Source organism: Anomalospiza imberbis, chromosome 17, assembly GCF_031753505.1.
Source record: "Anomalospiza imberbis isolate Cuckoo-Finch-1a 21T00152 chromosome 17, ASM3175350v1, whole genome shotgun sequence".
NCBI classification, from domain to species: Eukaryota; Metazoa; Chordata; class Aves; order Passeriformes; family Viduidae; genus Anomalospiza; species Anomalospiza imberbis.
The window spans coordinates 8,822,816-8,837,618 of record NC_089697.1 but is presented as its reverse complement, the minus strand read 5'-3'; the positions used below and the strand labels follow the sequence as shown (position 1 = coordinate 8,837,618).

At 48.6% G+C, this 14,803-nt stretch overlaps 1 protein-coding gene and 1 long non-coding RNA gene across 7 annotated transcripts in view; both read right to left on the bottom strand.

Moving 5' to 3' along the window:
- Window positions 1-13,943, bottom strand: part of NKAIN4 (sodium/potassium transporting ATPase interacting 4) — a 50,698-nt gene extending 36,755 nt beyond the window's left edge. Inside the window, exon 1 of one of the 5 annotated variants that reach the window (XR_011004781.1) lies at window positions 13,625-13,933. Coding sequence is in view for 4 of the 5 variants with exons in the window: in XM_068207912.1 (XP_068064013.1) it covers window positions 13,625-13,678 (54 nt within the window). In the remaining variant the exon portion in view is untranslated. Of the gene's footprint in view, window positions 1-13,624 lie in introns of all 5 variants that reach the window. The other 4 variants (XM_068207912.1, XM_068207915.1, XM_068207913.1 and 1 more) reach the window with 4 other exon arrangements.
- LOC137484215 (uncharacterized) lies at window positions 2,626-9,281 on the bottom strand. Of its 2 annotated transcripts, none has more exons than XR_011004782.1 (3): window positions 7,798-9,281; window positions 5,149-5,253; window positions 2,626-3,848 (listed from the first exon to the last, which is right to left on the bottom strand). It is a non-coding gene; the product is annotated as an uncharacterized lncRNA (long non-coding RNA). The 2 variants fall into 2 exon arrangements; XR_011004783.1 differs by lacking the exon at window positions 7,798-9,281 and adding an exon at window positions 5,418-5,955.
- Window positions 13,944-14,803: the final 860 nt, after the last annotated feature.

Here is a 14,803-nt window from a genome sequence, read left to right as displayed (position 1 = left end):
CTGACAGGAAGAGTTTTAAATTGGAACAAACAGGAAAACAATGATTTTGTTCAAAACAGGGACTGTCAGAGGCTTTCGGGGTATTGCAGGAATTTTCCAATAACCACAATCCCCACAAAGAACTTCCCTCTAAGAAGTGGATAGAAAATGAATCAATCACTATTGATTTTCATCATCTGATTGCTTCTCTGGAAGAAAATCAGTCCTACTCAAGCAATTGATTCGTTACCTTAGCAATTACAGGTAAAAACCCTGGCTTTCCTTGCCTCCTTCAAGGCATGCCAATTAGGGATATTCCAGTTTTCCAGCCATTTCAGGAGGCAGAGCCAATTTTATGTGATCAAAGATGAGATCTGAGCTGTCACCAGCACCCTCAGCATGGTCCCTGAGAGGTGAGGAAGGCTGGGCAGCTCCTGGGCTTCTTCCTCAGCTGCACCTCCCCAAGAGCAGTGCAGGCTGCAGAGCAGAACTCCAGCTCTATTTTCCTCAAATAAAAGCAAGAAAACATGGACACACAACGTGCTCAAGCAGATGAATCAAGTAAATACCTAAAGAGGGAGCTGGCAAAAAGTTTAGGCATGATTTGAGGCTGAAGATGTGCCTCCCTCTTTCATGGGTGATGGGAGCAGTTTGGGAACTGCAATCTGCTCTGGGCAGTCATGGAAGGATGAGATCACAGCTCTGCTGCAAAACATAGTCTGAGTGCTGGGAATCAGGGCTTCAGGGTGGATTTTCTGGGATTCACAGAGTGAGAGTGGCTGTGGGGGAAGTCACTGTGGTTTTCTCATGCCCACTGTCCCTGCACCGCTTGTGTTTCCTGTTATGCTTGAGAGGAGCTCAGCAAAACCAAAGATTCTCATCAGGGATTTATCAGCAATACAGAATCATGCTGAAAACCCACCAAGGTTTACCAAATCCTCCTACTGGCACTGACAGCATTGACCACCACACTTTTGGTGCTGCGTGCCCTTTGTTTTTGCTCCTCAGCCCAAGTGGATGATGAAATGAGAGCCATGACGTTCACTTTGATGGAGGCGAGCTGCTGGCTTTCCAACAGGGTAAATAGGGATTCAGGGCCTTTTAAAAAGCATTATTTTTAAAGGAAAGCCCTTTTGAGTGAGGGCTAGAATGGGGTTGTTTTCCACCCGACCAAGCACCAAAAGGAAAGCAGCAGCCCAGTCCATGCTCTTATCACCCTCCCTGAGTCACCCACTGGATAGATTTGTCACAAGGTGAAATAAGAGCAAGTCCTCAATTTATTATCATTTTCTACTTGTCCTCCTTAATGCAGTTCCTGCCAGGATGAGTTTGCTGTGGGAAAGTGGAATGAAACCAGGCCTTTCAGTTTGCTGCTAAATGGGACTGGGGGGAGGAGGCTTGCAGGGGGGAGGGAAAATCTTCCTCATTAGAAGGGGAAAATGTGCAATGCAGAGTTTTCATCGGATGCTGCCCAGCCTCCCAATTAGGGTGGCTGGGACAAACAGTGGTGTTATTATATGTAACTGTTTATCCAGTGTCACTCAGCCATTGTTTATTTTATGAGCATAATCTAGCTCCTCCGTTGTGCTACCCAATTTGTTTGCATTTTCAGTCCACTCGAGTGTCTCTCTTTCATTGTACACATCTTTTGGCCTCCCACCAACCAACTCTGCAAGTTTCCAGGAGTGTCACACAATGGCCAGGCCCCTCCTGTGCTTCATTTTTCGCATGACATTTTTGTCCCCTTATTTCTGCGCTGCCCCTGCCCCTCCCCTGCTGCAGACCCGCAGCTCCTCAATGGCTCATGGTTTATTCAACAGCAAAGCTGGATTTCTCTTTTCCTTCTCTTTTTCCACTTTCCCCTCCTTTTGGAGACAGAGGCTGGTCAATAGATGCCGCTCTGGCAGCTCTGGAGAACAAAGTTCACTTGCAGAAAATCTTTGTGATCTGTCTCCATAGGGCAAGAGTTTGGTGACCCTGCAGGGGCTGAGTCCCAACCAGCAGCTCACCCATGGGGCCCCCACAGACTCTTGTGTCTCCTTCAGCCATGGAAAGGGACAAAGACTTGTCCTCTATTAGCTTGTGACACCAAAGCTTCATCCACACCTCTCCTTGGAGGTGTGAGATGATTCCTCATCCCTGGAACAATGGCACCTTTGGTTTGCTCCTACTCCAAAATTCCTGGCCATTTTTCCCCCCAAGTCCTGTGATCTTCTTGCTTGTGGGTCTGGCTGCAAGGATTAGCTAAAATAGAAAAGTGCTAATCCACATTAATGGAAATTCAAATCCTTGCTGCTACATTAAGTAATTTCAAGGAAGTTTTATCTGGCAGGACTCGGAGGCGACTCCAGACAGTGACAACAACATCTGTGCATCGCCTCTTCCTCCAGCCTGGTGACACTGCAGCAGGAAGATGCAGCATTTTCCTCCCTATTGTAGCAGGACCCTATTTCTGATGGGTTCTGATGAGTTCTCAGCCCTGGCCTGTAGCTGAACCTGGGGTTTACTGCTTCTTCCCCATTGAGTGTGCCAGGATTGGGGTTCTGGGATTTCTGATAGAAAATCTGGACAGTGTCTCAGCACCAAACCCTGGAGCTCTATCTGAAATGCCCTTTGTTTAGAGGTTAGTGGCCAAAACTGGGAGTGAGGAACTTTACATGGCCAAGGGAGGCTTCATGAGGAAAAAAAGTTGGCAGCCATGAAACCTGGGATACGTCTCATGCAAGGAAAGCATCCTACAGGATACTGCCCTGCCACCTCCTGTCACTGTGAGCTGCTCCAGAAATTCATTGTACTTGAAATGATTCACTCAAGTATCCATTCAGTCTCAGTTCATGGATTGCAGAGCCTTTATTGCACACCCATATATTTAGCACTGGGAGAGTTCTCAGCAGTTCTAACAGCCCTGTCATCCAAGGAATAAAACAAAGAGCCATTATTCATCACAAGGGAGACATAGTCTTTATTGTCTGAAGCCATGGCAGAGCTTTTCCATCACCCTATCTATTCTTTCTCACCGTCACACAACTCAGCTTTAAGCTGTCTCAGTGGCAGCCCTGGAGGCCCAAATTTTTTGCAGCTTCTCTCAGTGAAGGGCCCAGCTAATGCTGTGTTGGACTGACAACAGGACTGACCCTGAGCTTGCAGGAGCAGGAGGAGGAACCTTTCCAGAAAAGCTTGAGGTGGACATTAATCTCTGCTAGGTCAGGAGTAAAAGCCAGGCAGGGTTATTTCAAGACATGGAGAAGCACAGCTACAAGGAGATGGATGTGAGTTTTGGGCACTGATTACACCCAGATCTGGGTTTGGACCTGGCCTGATGGCAGAGCTGTGTTGGCTGTAGGACACACCAAGCTGTGCACATCACCTGTCCCAGCCTCCCAGCAGCCCTCCCAAATAGCCTCAGGGTTTCCTTGTTGGATCTGTGTCCAGCATGCAGCTGGAGGAGCCAGACTGGTTCTCTGGATCTGGATATGTGGGGATTAATACCTTGGGACCTAAGCATGAACCACCCTCCATCCTGCTTAGCATCTGCCTGACTTGCTCTGTGCCTCTGGAAAAAGCAGGCCAGAACTGGGGCCACAAGACCCCCTCAGTGGTGCAGATGAGCCTATTAAATGCAAACAAAGCAGCACCATTCAAAGAACCAGCTACATCATGGTCTCCTCAGGCTTCAGGAGCATTTGAGGCTGTGCCTGTATCAGCACAAGGCAGGACAAGGAGTAGAGCAGATCCCTCTGAAAAGTTCTGTGCAGGGGCTCTCACCAGCTGTTTGCGGTAAGGCAAATTCTTCCTTCCCCTGGATGTCTTTGCTCAAAATAATGAGATGGGAAACTTGGAGACCCACAATCCTAAAAAGTGTCAGACATCTGAAAAAAAAAATTACATTTTCCCAGCGTTTAATTTGTTTTAAGGTTGGCAATCACATCTCCAAACATCCAAGCTCACTTTTCTCCACATGCTCAGACAGCAAAGGGCACAAAACAGCCTGTGAACTCCCATCACACTTCTCCCAGCACCCGCTCTGCTCCCTGCTGAACAGCCAGCAATCTCCCAGGCTAATTAGCCAAACGGTATTCTGCACATATTTAGCGTTTCTGAGTAATTAGGATAATCAGATTTCTCTCCTAATTCTGTACATCCACAATACAAGCAGGTGCATTGCCTTTCCCACAATGATATCACAGAAGAGTGTTGTCTGCCAGAGCCAGGGGTGCCAGCAGCCTGGCAGAGCCCATCCCCATCTCCCACATGGAATCTGCTCACGGATTACCAGCAGCCATGGGGAATTGGGAACTGGCTTTGTGTTGGCTGAGCAACCAGCAGTTCAGATACTCATGCAAGTTATCTAAATGCACAGTCCTCAAATCTGGCCAGGGATCCGGATGTTCCCTCACCGTGCTCAGGGATCAGCTGCGGGAGGTGTTTCGTGCTGCAGTTGAGCAGCAGGTGTTTGGCCCAGAACCTCAGAGGTGTTTTGGATTTTGGGGAGGTTCTGGGAGCCTGCCCAAGACTCAGGACTCAGGTCTTGGTCATTCTCCACGAGGTTCATCATCCCATGGGCCTGGTCCTTTTCTCTGTGAACCTGTGAGCTGACAACCACTTATCTGTGGTCTGTGCCACTTCCAAGGTCTCCTGAAATAAATGACCTTAAATGAAGGTCCAAGACAGTCAGGCCAGGCCAGCTCTTTCTTGTCCTGCTGAGGTGGGTCTTTGATTCAAGAGATTTTCCTCTAGCCAGCTTCCCTCAGTAATCCCTTCTCAGGGAAGCAGAAAAATTTTGTTGTTGTTTTTTTTAAGTGCCCATGAATATATCCTGGTTCAAGGAGCATTTGGATGTGGTGCTTCCACCAAAGTGGGAGTTCTTAAAGGAGTATCAATGATCCAGCATCTCTCAAAGAAGGAAAGGTTGCCCCCAAGCCCCAAAGCACAGAGTTACATTCTCCCAAGTATCTGGACCATAGCAGTAATATTAAGCAAAGACCCTGCCACATTGCCTCCACAAAAACACCATCAACCTGCTGAGCTTCAGGTAGGGAAGAAGTTTACTTGAAGACCTTAGAGTAGAACCCAGTGTACTCTCAACTCAAAGAAATTTCTAACATGCAAGACAATGCTCTTGTTGTAGTACTTTACAATAACATCCAAACTTCCTAAATATGAACAAACCTGAGTAAGGCCAGGACTTAAGATTCCTCCTGATCTCCAGGTAGGTCAACCATGCTGGTAGTGAGATTGAGCTCTGGTTACTACAGAGGTAATGTTCAGGTGGAGCTGAAGATAGACAGTGATAAACTGTTAATTGTGGGGAGCCTGTTAATCCGTGATGGATGACCACAGCACTCAGAGCACGCCATGCAAGGCTACACTCAATATTTTATAAGTTGTGTGTGGGTAATAAGATGCTCCATCCCCTTCTTTAGTGTCCTCTATCTCACCTTCCTGTTCACATGAAATGGTGCTCACAGATGAACCATCCCCAGGGAACAGCACTTAGAAAATATAAATCAGCACCAAATGCTTTAATGGGTCCAAGGCTGTTGTGAGGGTCACCACAGACACAAGACAGGTCCCTGGTCCCCTGAGAGGTGTCACAGGAGGCATCTTCCCAGGTTTTGTATATTTGCTGTAACTGTGTATTCATCTGAGCACCCAAATCCATTTTTATAAGGTCTTAGGACTTCAGGAGAAATGGAACTGAACTGTCCTCAGTACTGTTCAATTCTTGCTCTTTCCTCTTAGCCCAGGTGACCAGTTGGCTCACCAAGGAAGGACAGAGTGTGTCCTGTACCATTCTGACCTCAGGTCAGTAATGTCCCAGGTCACAGGGGTGGCACAATGACAGAGCACAGCACATCCAGTCCTCCCACCCCACCACTGGGCACTGGGATGGCTCTGCTGCTGAAACAGGGGGCAACCTGTGCTCCCACACCCATGAACATCAGCACTGGGCATACATCTGTGTGCTTGCTCCACTGGTTCAAAAGAACATGATGAGGATCCTGGTTTACTTGAGTTTTGAGCTTTGGAGGGAAATAATGGAGGGTAAAAAAAAAGGAAAGAGGGAAGAAATCAGATATTTTGCTGGACAGAGAGAGCCTGGGGAGCAGGTGGGAAGCTGCCTGCAGGGCTGGCCAGTAGCTGAGAGGTGGCAAAGGAAGCTGGCACAGCAAGTCCTGATGTCTGCCCGCCTCGAGCAGGTGATGAAGACAATCTGTTGCCTCAATTCCCACAGTATATTTTCATTAGACCCAGGCAGATGGCAGCTGAGGTCATTGCTTCCACACCACCATCCTTTCAGCCCAAAGGTGTCAGGGAATCTGACATCTCAATTACTAAACCTGGAATCACCCAAGCAGCACCTGGAGGATGATGGGGGAGAGGGGATCAGAAAAGCTGTGCTCCTGATTTCCATGAATTCTCACCTTTGAGAGAAAACCTGGGACATGCTCTTCCCTGATAAACAACATATTTGTGTCCAACGTTCTGCAGAAAAGCAGCTGTGCTAAGAATAAACCACAGACACCAGGAAAATGGTGTCTTGTGGAAGGCCTTGTGGAAAATAGACCAAAAAGCACCCCTTGGAAAAGACCTTTGATGTTAATGAACTACAGCAAAGTCAAGGGAGGAGATATTGATCTTGCCCCAGAAGAGATCTGCTGCTCGCTCCTTCATAGTCTGTGAAGCCTCAGAACACAGAGCAAAATAAAACTTCTGTTCTTCACAAGGATTCTCAGATATGGGGCCAGGGCTTAGCTAAGGCAGGAGGAGCCAGAGCAACACCACCGTTGACTTTTCTGTGCTCAAGGTGAGATATAATTCTGATATGCTGGTGAGAAGCAGCAACTCTGCTGAAACATCATCTCAGAGATTTCTACCAGATACTTCAATCACTTCAGTTTCTCTCCTCCCTATTATTACCACCTACTCTCCTACTATTACTTTACTTCTACTGATTCTTGACTTTTTACTCCTGTTAATCCATACTTTTGTAATCCCTACTATTATCCCTGGCAAGAAGAAGATGAAATAAGAGTCTGACTCTTACCAAAGATCAATAATCAAACAAAGCAGAAGTTGTTTATTCTTAGTCTGAAATCTCATGAACTTTAAGGTAATATTATGACTCTGGAAAGATTACAAAATATCTCAGATTCCAATTTCCACAGGGCGTTTATTCACTGAGTTTCCTTCTGAAACAAAAGTACCCCAAACCACTATGAGCAGATGAGTCACTGCAGCAGAGCACCACCCTGAACAACACCCAAACCTGTGCTTTCCCTTTGAGGATTTTTCTCCTTAAACCTCACCATGAGCTGGGTTTGGGGGAGACATAATGATGTCAGAGATATCTGAAAGGTGAGAACATCCAGGATGCACAACCCCAATGAAAAAAACCAACAACAAACCACCTTCTTTTTGGGGAGACTTTTCAGCTGTTTTCAGAAGTGTTTTGAAGCTTCTGTAAAAGTTCAAAATATTTGGGGTTTGGCACAATAAGCACCCCCATCATTTTTAGCAAACATTGCTAAATGCCAGGGTATTTTCTTCCTTTTTTGTCCAGAAATGTCATTTTTTCCCTCCTCGTGTTCTTTAGACAGGGAAGGGGTGAAGAATGTGCTGCTTTGAGACAGAAGTTTCCACTTGGTTAAAAACTCTCTTTCTATCAAACTGAAACACAGAGACACAGCCTGTGCAGTTGAGTGTGCTCATCACATCTACTGTGGGAGGACTGGGGACAAAGGGAACATTAAATCACAAATTATCCCTGGTTTTGGGGGGTGTTTTAACAAGAAAGAAAGGTTCAGTTCTACTGACCTCAGACCCAAAGTTTTGTTAATGGGAAAGGCAATGCTACAGCTGGGGCACTTGCTGCTCACTGGATAATATGCATTTTCTTAAGTGCTCAAAAAGCAATGGGCTAGTCCAGGGTTTTCCTGGAGGAAAAGAGATCACAATCTGGCCTTTGTTATCCAGTTTGTTCTCCAAGAGTTCATACTTGAGGGCCCCTGGAGCAGATTCTTGGAAGAGCTCCACTTTGCACCCCAGCCAAAATGATCTGAGTTTCCATATATTATTAGCACACAATGGAGCAACGTCAGCTCCCTTAACTCCACACCAGCCAGAGGGAGAGGGTCCCCATCAGGGAAAACCAGCTCCTTCTCTTCTTCTACTGAGAGGAAAAGGGAAAGCCAAAGGAGCAGAGAGTGACCGGGAAAAATCAGAGTGGTCAACAAAGACACTGTGTCAGCCAAAATAAAACCCCAGCTCTCCAAGGAGAGTTGACTTCAACACCACCCTGCCCTCAGCTGCTTTTTTGGCTTGGCTTTGGCCAAATTTCATTCCTGGTCTGAGTGGGTTTGGTCAGAGGACACAGTTCCTGTGAGTCATCTGTAATCTCCAGTACCACCATAGGAAAGGCGGATGTGGGGAGCCAGGAGACCTGGGCACGTCTGAAACACAGACCCCAGACTGCTCCTCCCTTGTTCTTCCCTTGTGCTGCAGTGTACTGACTCCAGCTGCTCAGGAAAAACAGGGGGGAAGAGGGAAAAAATCTCATGCAAAAATTCAACTTTTTGTAAGAAAAGCTCCACCACTCCAAAATTAAAAATGTTTGCCAGCACAGCAAACATTTGCCAGCACATTTTTGACTTTTCGCCAAAATATTCTGGCCAAAACTTGGGAGAAAAAGTCAGGATTGTCTATGGAAAGCAGATACTTCTCATGAAAATATTCATTTAGTCAAATCCCCAGGTTTCTACTGAAAGTCAGCTTCAGTGGAAAATGCTGACGAGCTCTATTATTGGCACAGCTTTAATTTTCCTTTGTCTGGAACAGACAGGGAGAAGACAGCATCTGTCAAACATAGTCCTTAGTCTTACATTATTATTTAGCCTGGAATATTGTTCAAGGACTTCAGGCTAGGTTTGAGCCATCACAGAGCTGGGTGCTGTGCACATCCACCAAAGATGGCCCTTTCCCTGGAGGGGTTAGGATTTAAGCAGAAGCCGTGGAGAAGATAAACAGCTGGGGAGAGCACAAGGTAATTTTGGAGGGGTCCTGAGCAGCGTGATGAGCAAAGGGACGCTGTGCTTCCCCTTGCACCTGCTCTTCCCCCCAAGGCTTTGTGCTCAGCCACACGGCAGCTGTGCAGGCTCACAGCTCCCTCAGGGCAGCCTGACTCTGCCCTGGCTCCAGAGGCAGCTGCAGAGGAGAGGAGAGACAAGTTATGCTCTCCTCTCCCAGCCTCCAGCCCAAATGATCCCTGGGGTGGAGAGGAGAAAGCCAAGCAAGTAATTTCTACAGCCCCCAGACACTGCAATCCTGTCTCCTCACCCTGGAGAGGGACATGCTCTGCCACCCTCCCCCTGGCAGCCCACGTGTGCTGAGGGATCAAGTTGGACAATCAGGATCACAGAATCCAGGTTTGGGCTGGAAGGGACCTTAGATCATCTCATTCCAACCCCCTGCCAGGGCAGGGACACCTTCCACTGTTCCAGGCTGCTCCAAGCTCCATCCAACCTGGCCTTGGACACTTCCAGGGATGGGGCAGCCACAGCTTCTCAGGGCCTCACCACCCTCACAAGGGAGAATTTCTTCCCAAAATCCAATCTAAACTTACTCTCTTTCAATTTAAAGCTATTTCCCCTTGTCCTATCACCACATGCCCTTGTAAAAAATCCCTTTATTCCAACTGTTTTAACTCACACTTCATTTTTGCCCAGATCTGGCCTTTCCATGGCATCCCACCACCAGTCTGCCACCACACTCCCCTTCTGCCCTCACTCCTCACGTGCTCTGCATCATTTTATGCCTCAATCAAACCAATAAAAGACTTCAAGACAGTAGTGAGAGAAGGATCTGTGCTGGTTTCAAACAGCTTCCAGAACTGGTCACCCTCTTCTGTAAGAGATTAAAAAGGAATCACTAAGAAAGGAGCAAGGCAGAAAGAGAGCATGAGGAAATAAATAAATAAACAAAGAAAGAAATAAATGTATATAGTTACTTTTGGTTAGTCTCGATGTGCAGTCCCATCCCAGGGCGCCTTGTTCTGTGCTCATTTGAAGTATTAGTCACTTTTTCCATTAGAAGCTGTTATTCTAGGGGGATTTATAATGTATCTGTAAAATTGTCTCCAGGCTTTGCTTGGCATCTGAGCTCTCAATCCATGGACAGAATGTAAAGAAACTACAGTTGTTTGATTTATAGGGACAGGGCACAGGGAGCCAGGGAATTTTTCCATGCTCAGTGGAAATAAATTCACATAGTGCCTCCGGTGCACAGGCACTTACTGCTCCAGAAAATTCACCAGTTGGGTGCAATCTCACGCTGGCCGAGAGGAAAGCAGCAAATCAATGATTATTTCATATCTCCCTGCCTGAGACCCAGCCCTGGTCTGCGGCTCCTCACCAGGACTCACCCAGCCCACTGGTGGGTGTGACAGTCTCATTCCACTTGGGTTCAGAAATCCTGCCCTTGGCAAAACTTTTTCAATTCTAATTCCTACAAGGGGCATTTCTTAACCCACTACAGAGGCTCCCTGACAGAGAACCTCATGATTTTTTTCCCGGGGATGCCTATGGCTCATTTAAACTTTGCTCTTGTTTCTTAATATGCATCTGCCCAAAGGTTGGGAGAGATGAGGAAGGGCTGGTGATCTGATACAGGTGGCAACAGCTCCTGGATGGCAGAGGTGTTTGGGCAAAGTGAGAACGGGGAGGTGACAACCCCTTTAGGAATCACAAACCCTGGAAAAACACCCAACACTTTGCTGATGGTCCTTCTCCATGCCATCCACGGCTGAGGATAAACCCTTTTGCAGGGCAGCCCTGACCTGGGCCATCTTTCACCCAACTGTTGCTGGAGGTAGGGCTGGACTGGGAAAAATGGAAGGATTAGGGACAGGGGTGCACACCAGGACAGAGGAAGGGAGAGCCAGAACCTTCTTGCACCTTCCCTGCAGCACCGCTCAGCAAAGCACCGAGCCTAATGTGGACGCTTCAAGGAAACAATAATCTAAAATTGGAGCGTGGCAAATTATTTATTCAAACTACAGCCTTCCCTCCCCCCTTGATTAGCAAACCGCTGGGGAGTCAGCCCTGATTTTCTTCAGACAGATGCAAACGCTCTCCCCCTCTCCCTGTGCCACGAGGCTCAGCCCGCGGGGGGCTGAGGAGCTCGTTGGTATTCGCATTGTGTAGCAGCTCCTTCAATTCACACGTTGTTCTGCTCTCCGGCTGGAGCACAAACTTTTTCTTTGGGAGCACACACTGCAAATGATGAATTTGTTTGTTTTCTGCCTTTTTTTTTTTTTTTTCCCAGGGAAGCATTTAGACTGCAGTGTGCAAACACTTCCCTGCATGCTCGCTCAACTACTTGCACCTAATAATAAAACAATCTAAATGAAGCATTGCAACTCAGATCCCTGAGTCGAATTTTCTGGGGGATTGTTCATGTTTCCATTCATCATTTATATAAAAAGCCCTGTGAAGATTTGAGGAACAGACACGAGAACATGTAACAGATCTCAGAAGTGTGCTGCAGAAGTAAAGTGGGAGATCCCAGCACCAAAATCCTCTCCCCACTTAACTCAGAGGCAAAATGTCCACACAAGAGCCAGAATTTCACCCTTGGGACTTCGGCAGTGGGAGACCCAGAGCTTGGCAACAAACAGGGAAGGCTGTGAAGGGTTCAAAGTATCAGATGAAGCTGAGCAGAGACATGAGAGGAACAAAGGAAGTTCACGTCATTATAATTTATTGATGATCTTGGCCTGATTGCTTCAGTGTTTTGTCTTAGCAGAGCCCACCCTAGGCAGCAGCGAGTCCTACACGTCACTTGGCCCTGTGGATGTGGAAGTGATGTGATGATTTACAGACAAAGTTTGCTTAATTAAATAATAAAGTAAATAACAAAGCACCGCCAAAGCTGGATTTCACCCTCACCCAAGCTCTTGCTGGGAACTGGCCAGGATCTCCTGACCTCACCCCCACCAGAGCACAGCTCCAGAAATTCCCTCACCATAGTTCACATTTTTCCAGCTCTACCAATTCACCCAGCAAGTGCCATGGGAAATCGCTACAGCTTGAGGCATCCAAACTTGCTTAAGAATGAGCCAAACTGATTCTTTTCTTCAAGGAGGAGGGTCTTAGGGAAAATAAAATGCTGGGGGTTCTTTGTCCCCGTATCTTGGATACAAGAAAACTCCCACGCTTGTCAGAAATCAGAACAGCACCAGCAGCTCATGCCTTTTTCTTTTTCTCATTCCCTCCCTTTTTTTTCCCCCGGTGTGTGCTTAGAGCAGGATGACATAGTGATGGGTTTAAGAGACTGAGTGCTGAGACACCAATTTCTAACGTAATACAGGGTGCAACTTCTTTCTTGTGTGATCACGGGTGAAAAATCAAAAGAAATAATCCAGGAGACTAAATACACTCCCCAGCCATTCAACTCGCTCATAAATATGCTGAGCAAGACACTTTGTGCAAGAAAACCCCATCACTTCTATTCTGTATTTTGTTTAACGATGAGTCAAATCCTCCACACTCGTCTTCCAATTGTGCTAGTCTGAGTTCACAGCGGTGCATTCCCATCCTCTTCCCTTGCAATTTTAGGCCGATGGGTATCATTTCAAAACTAGCAGGTTCCCAGTTTTCCTCTCCCACCTTCAGTCCTGTGTCTGCTCCCTGACTCTTTGCAGGAAAAGAAACGTTGTCACAGCACCAAACTCCAAAACAATGACTTTTAACTAAACTCACCCCTTGGCACCAGCAAACTATTCAAAAGAACTTCGCAGGAAGCCTGCCCTTTCCTGCGCGCTGCTAACGCTCCAAAATAAAGCAAATTTGGGACACGGCAATGAAATTAAAACCCTAGATGCTGTCATTTCCTTTTTAAGGCTGGAGGAGCCCTGGAGCCCATTAGCTGTTGACAAGAAGGGGACCCTCCAGATCCAGGCTGGATGCGCGGACACTCAGGGAACAACCAGACCTTTGTTTACCATCAATGCAGATGTCATAAGGACCAGGAACCCGCACTCGCCAAGGACCGACCCGTGCCCACCAGGGACCGCACTCTCCGCACACTGGGAAGTTTATTCCTACATAAATACATTCGTATTAACAGGCACATTCTACCTAAGCACTTCATCCCGAGGAGGATTTGAAAGAATTCCTTCCGAGCCAGCACAAACCCCAGCAGGGTGGCATGTGGGCGACCAGGGTGGGATGCGGACCTCTCCATGAAAGAGGCTGAAGGTACCGATGGGTTTGTGCACGTATGAAGTTTGCTTTGGTTTGCAACATCGCCACCGAGCCGCCGGAACTCCTCTCAAAGAGTAATTTTCTTCTTTTTTTCAGTTGCATTTTATAAGCACAAACTTATTAATTGAAAACTACTTTTTTCCCCCTCCCTTTTTCTTTTTTTTTAAGTTCTAAGCACCGGTAAATCCCCCCTGGCACGGCACAGCGTCCCCGGAGCGCAGCCCGACATCCCTCCACCTTGCTGCTCCGAGCCGAAGTTGCGGAGGAGCGCAGCCCTGCCCGGGGCAGCGGGCACCGAGGCGCTTTTGTTCGCGGCCCCGTCCCGGGGAGCCGAACCCGCAGGTCCCCGCCGGCTCCCCCCGATGCCGAGCGCCTCCACTCACCAGCTGCAAAGTGCAGAGGAAGATGAGGGTGCAGCGGCCGGTGCAGCATCCCATGGTCCCCGAGCAGCGGGGGCAGGGCAGGGGCAGCCCGGTGGCCGCCGCCCTGGGGCTCCGCTCGCTCGGCGGCCGCGGGGAGCGAGGCGGGCGCGGAGGTCGCTCGGTGTCGCTCGGTCGGTGCCGGCTGCCGGAGCCCCTCCGGGAGCCGGGGAGGAGGCGAGTGGGGCCACAGCTTAAAAGGGCAACGCTCCGGCGGCGCTGCCGTCCCGCAGGCTGGGCGGGCTGGCGGGGCGGGGGCTACCGCCAACGCCGGGATGCGCCCCCCGGGCCCCCGCAGGCGCGCTGGGATGCTCCGGCCCCGGCCCCGGCCCTCCCCCGGGAGGCGGGGGCAGCTCCGATTCCCCGGACGGGGCAGCCCCTTGTTTTTCCTTTGGCCGGACGCGGGAGTGACCGGTCCGTGCTGGGGCAGAGAGCTGTGCTGGCCAGGTGTGCGTGCAGGACATACGGTCTGTGGAGCTCCTCTCCTCTTCCCACATATGCTCCCCCGTGCAGGTGCTGGCACGTTCACCCTGAACATTATGAAGCCCCAAACTAACCTAAAACGCAATGGTTTTTCTCATAAAACTTGTCAGAGAGGATGCACACGGAAAACAAATTCCTAAAGGGCGATAAGACATGGGATTCTTTAAAATGCACGGTTATGGGTATTTTACAGTGTAGCCAGGCTTGAGAAGGAATCCCTGACTGGGAGCAGAGGGATGTAGGAGAGCATCGCTCTACTTCCAAAAGTGCTTCTATCTGAGCACCTTGTATGCACCACTCGCTGTACCCTGCAGCTGTAGAAAAGCAAGTCAGTCGACTTTAATTGTGAACAGCAGAGCAAACCCACAAGCACACAGCCACCTCCTTTACATGCCCGAGTCCTTCCCATTGCCTCCCCTGCCGAAGGAGAAGCAGGATCCAGGAGCCACGGCTCATGCCAGCCCACCCTGTGCACGCACTTGTGGCCGGCCTGAGGAGCAGGTCACACACCACACACTGTGATTGGGACAGACTTGCTGCTAAGCTCAGCACAACAGGATAAGAAGCTTTGGGAGAGCCTCATCTGGTGACAAGGTCGTCTCTTTGCAATCTCCGGTGGCTCCAGCGTCTGCACAACAGTTTGTTCTGTCACCTCTGGCT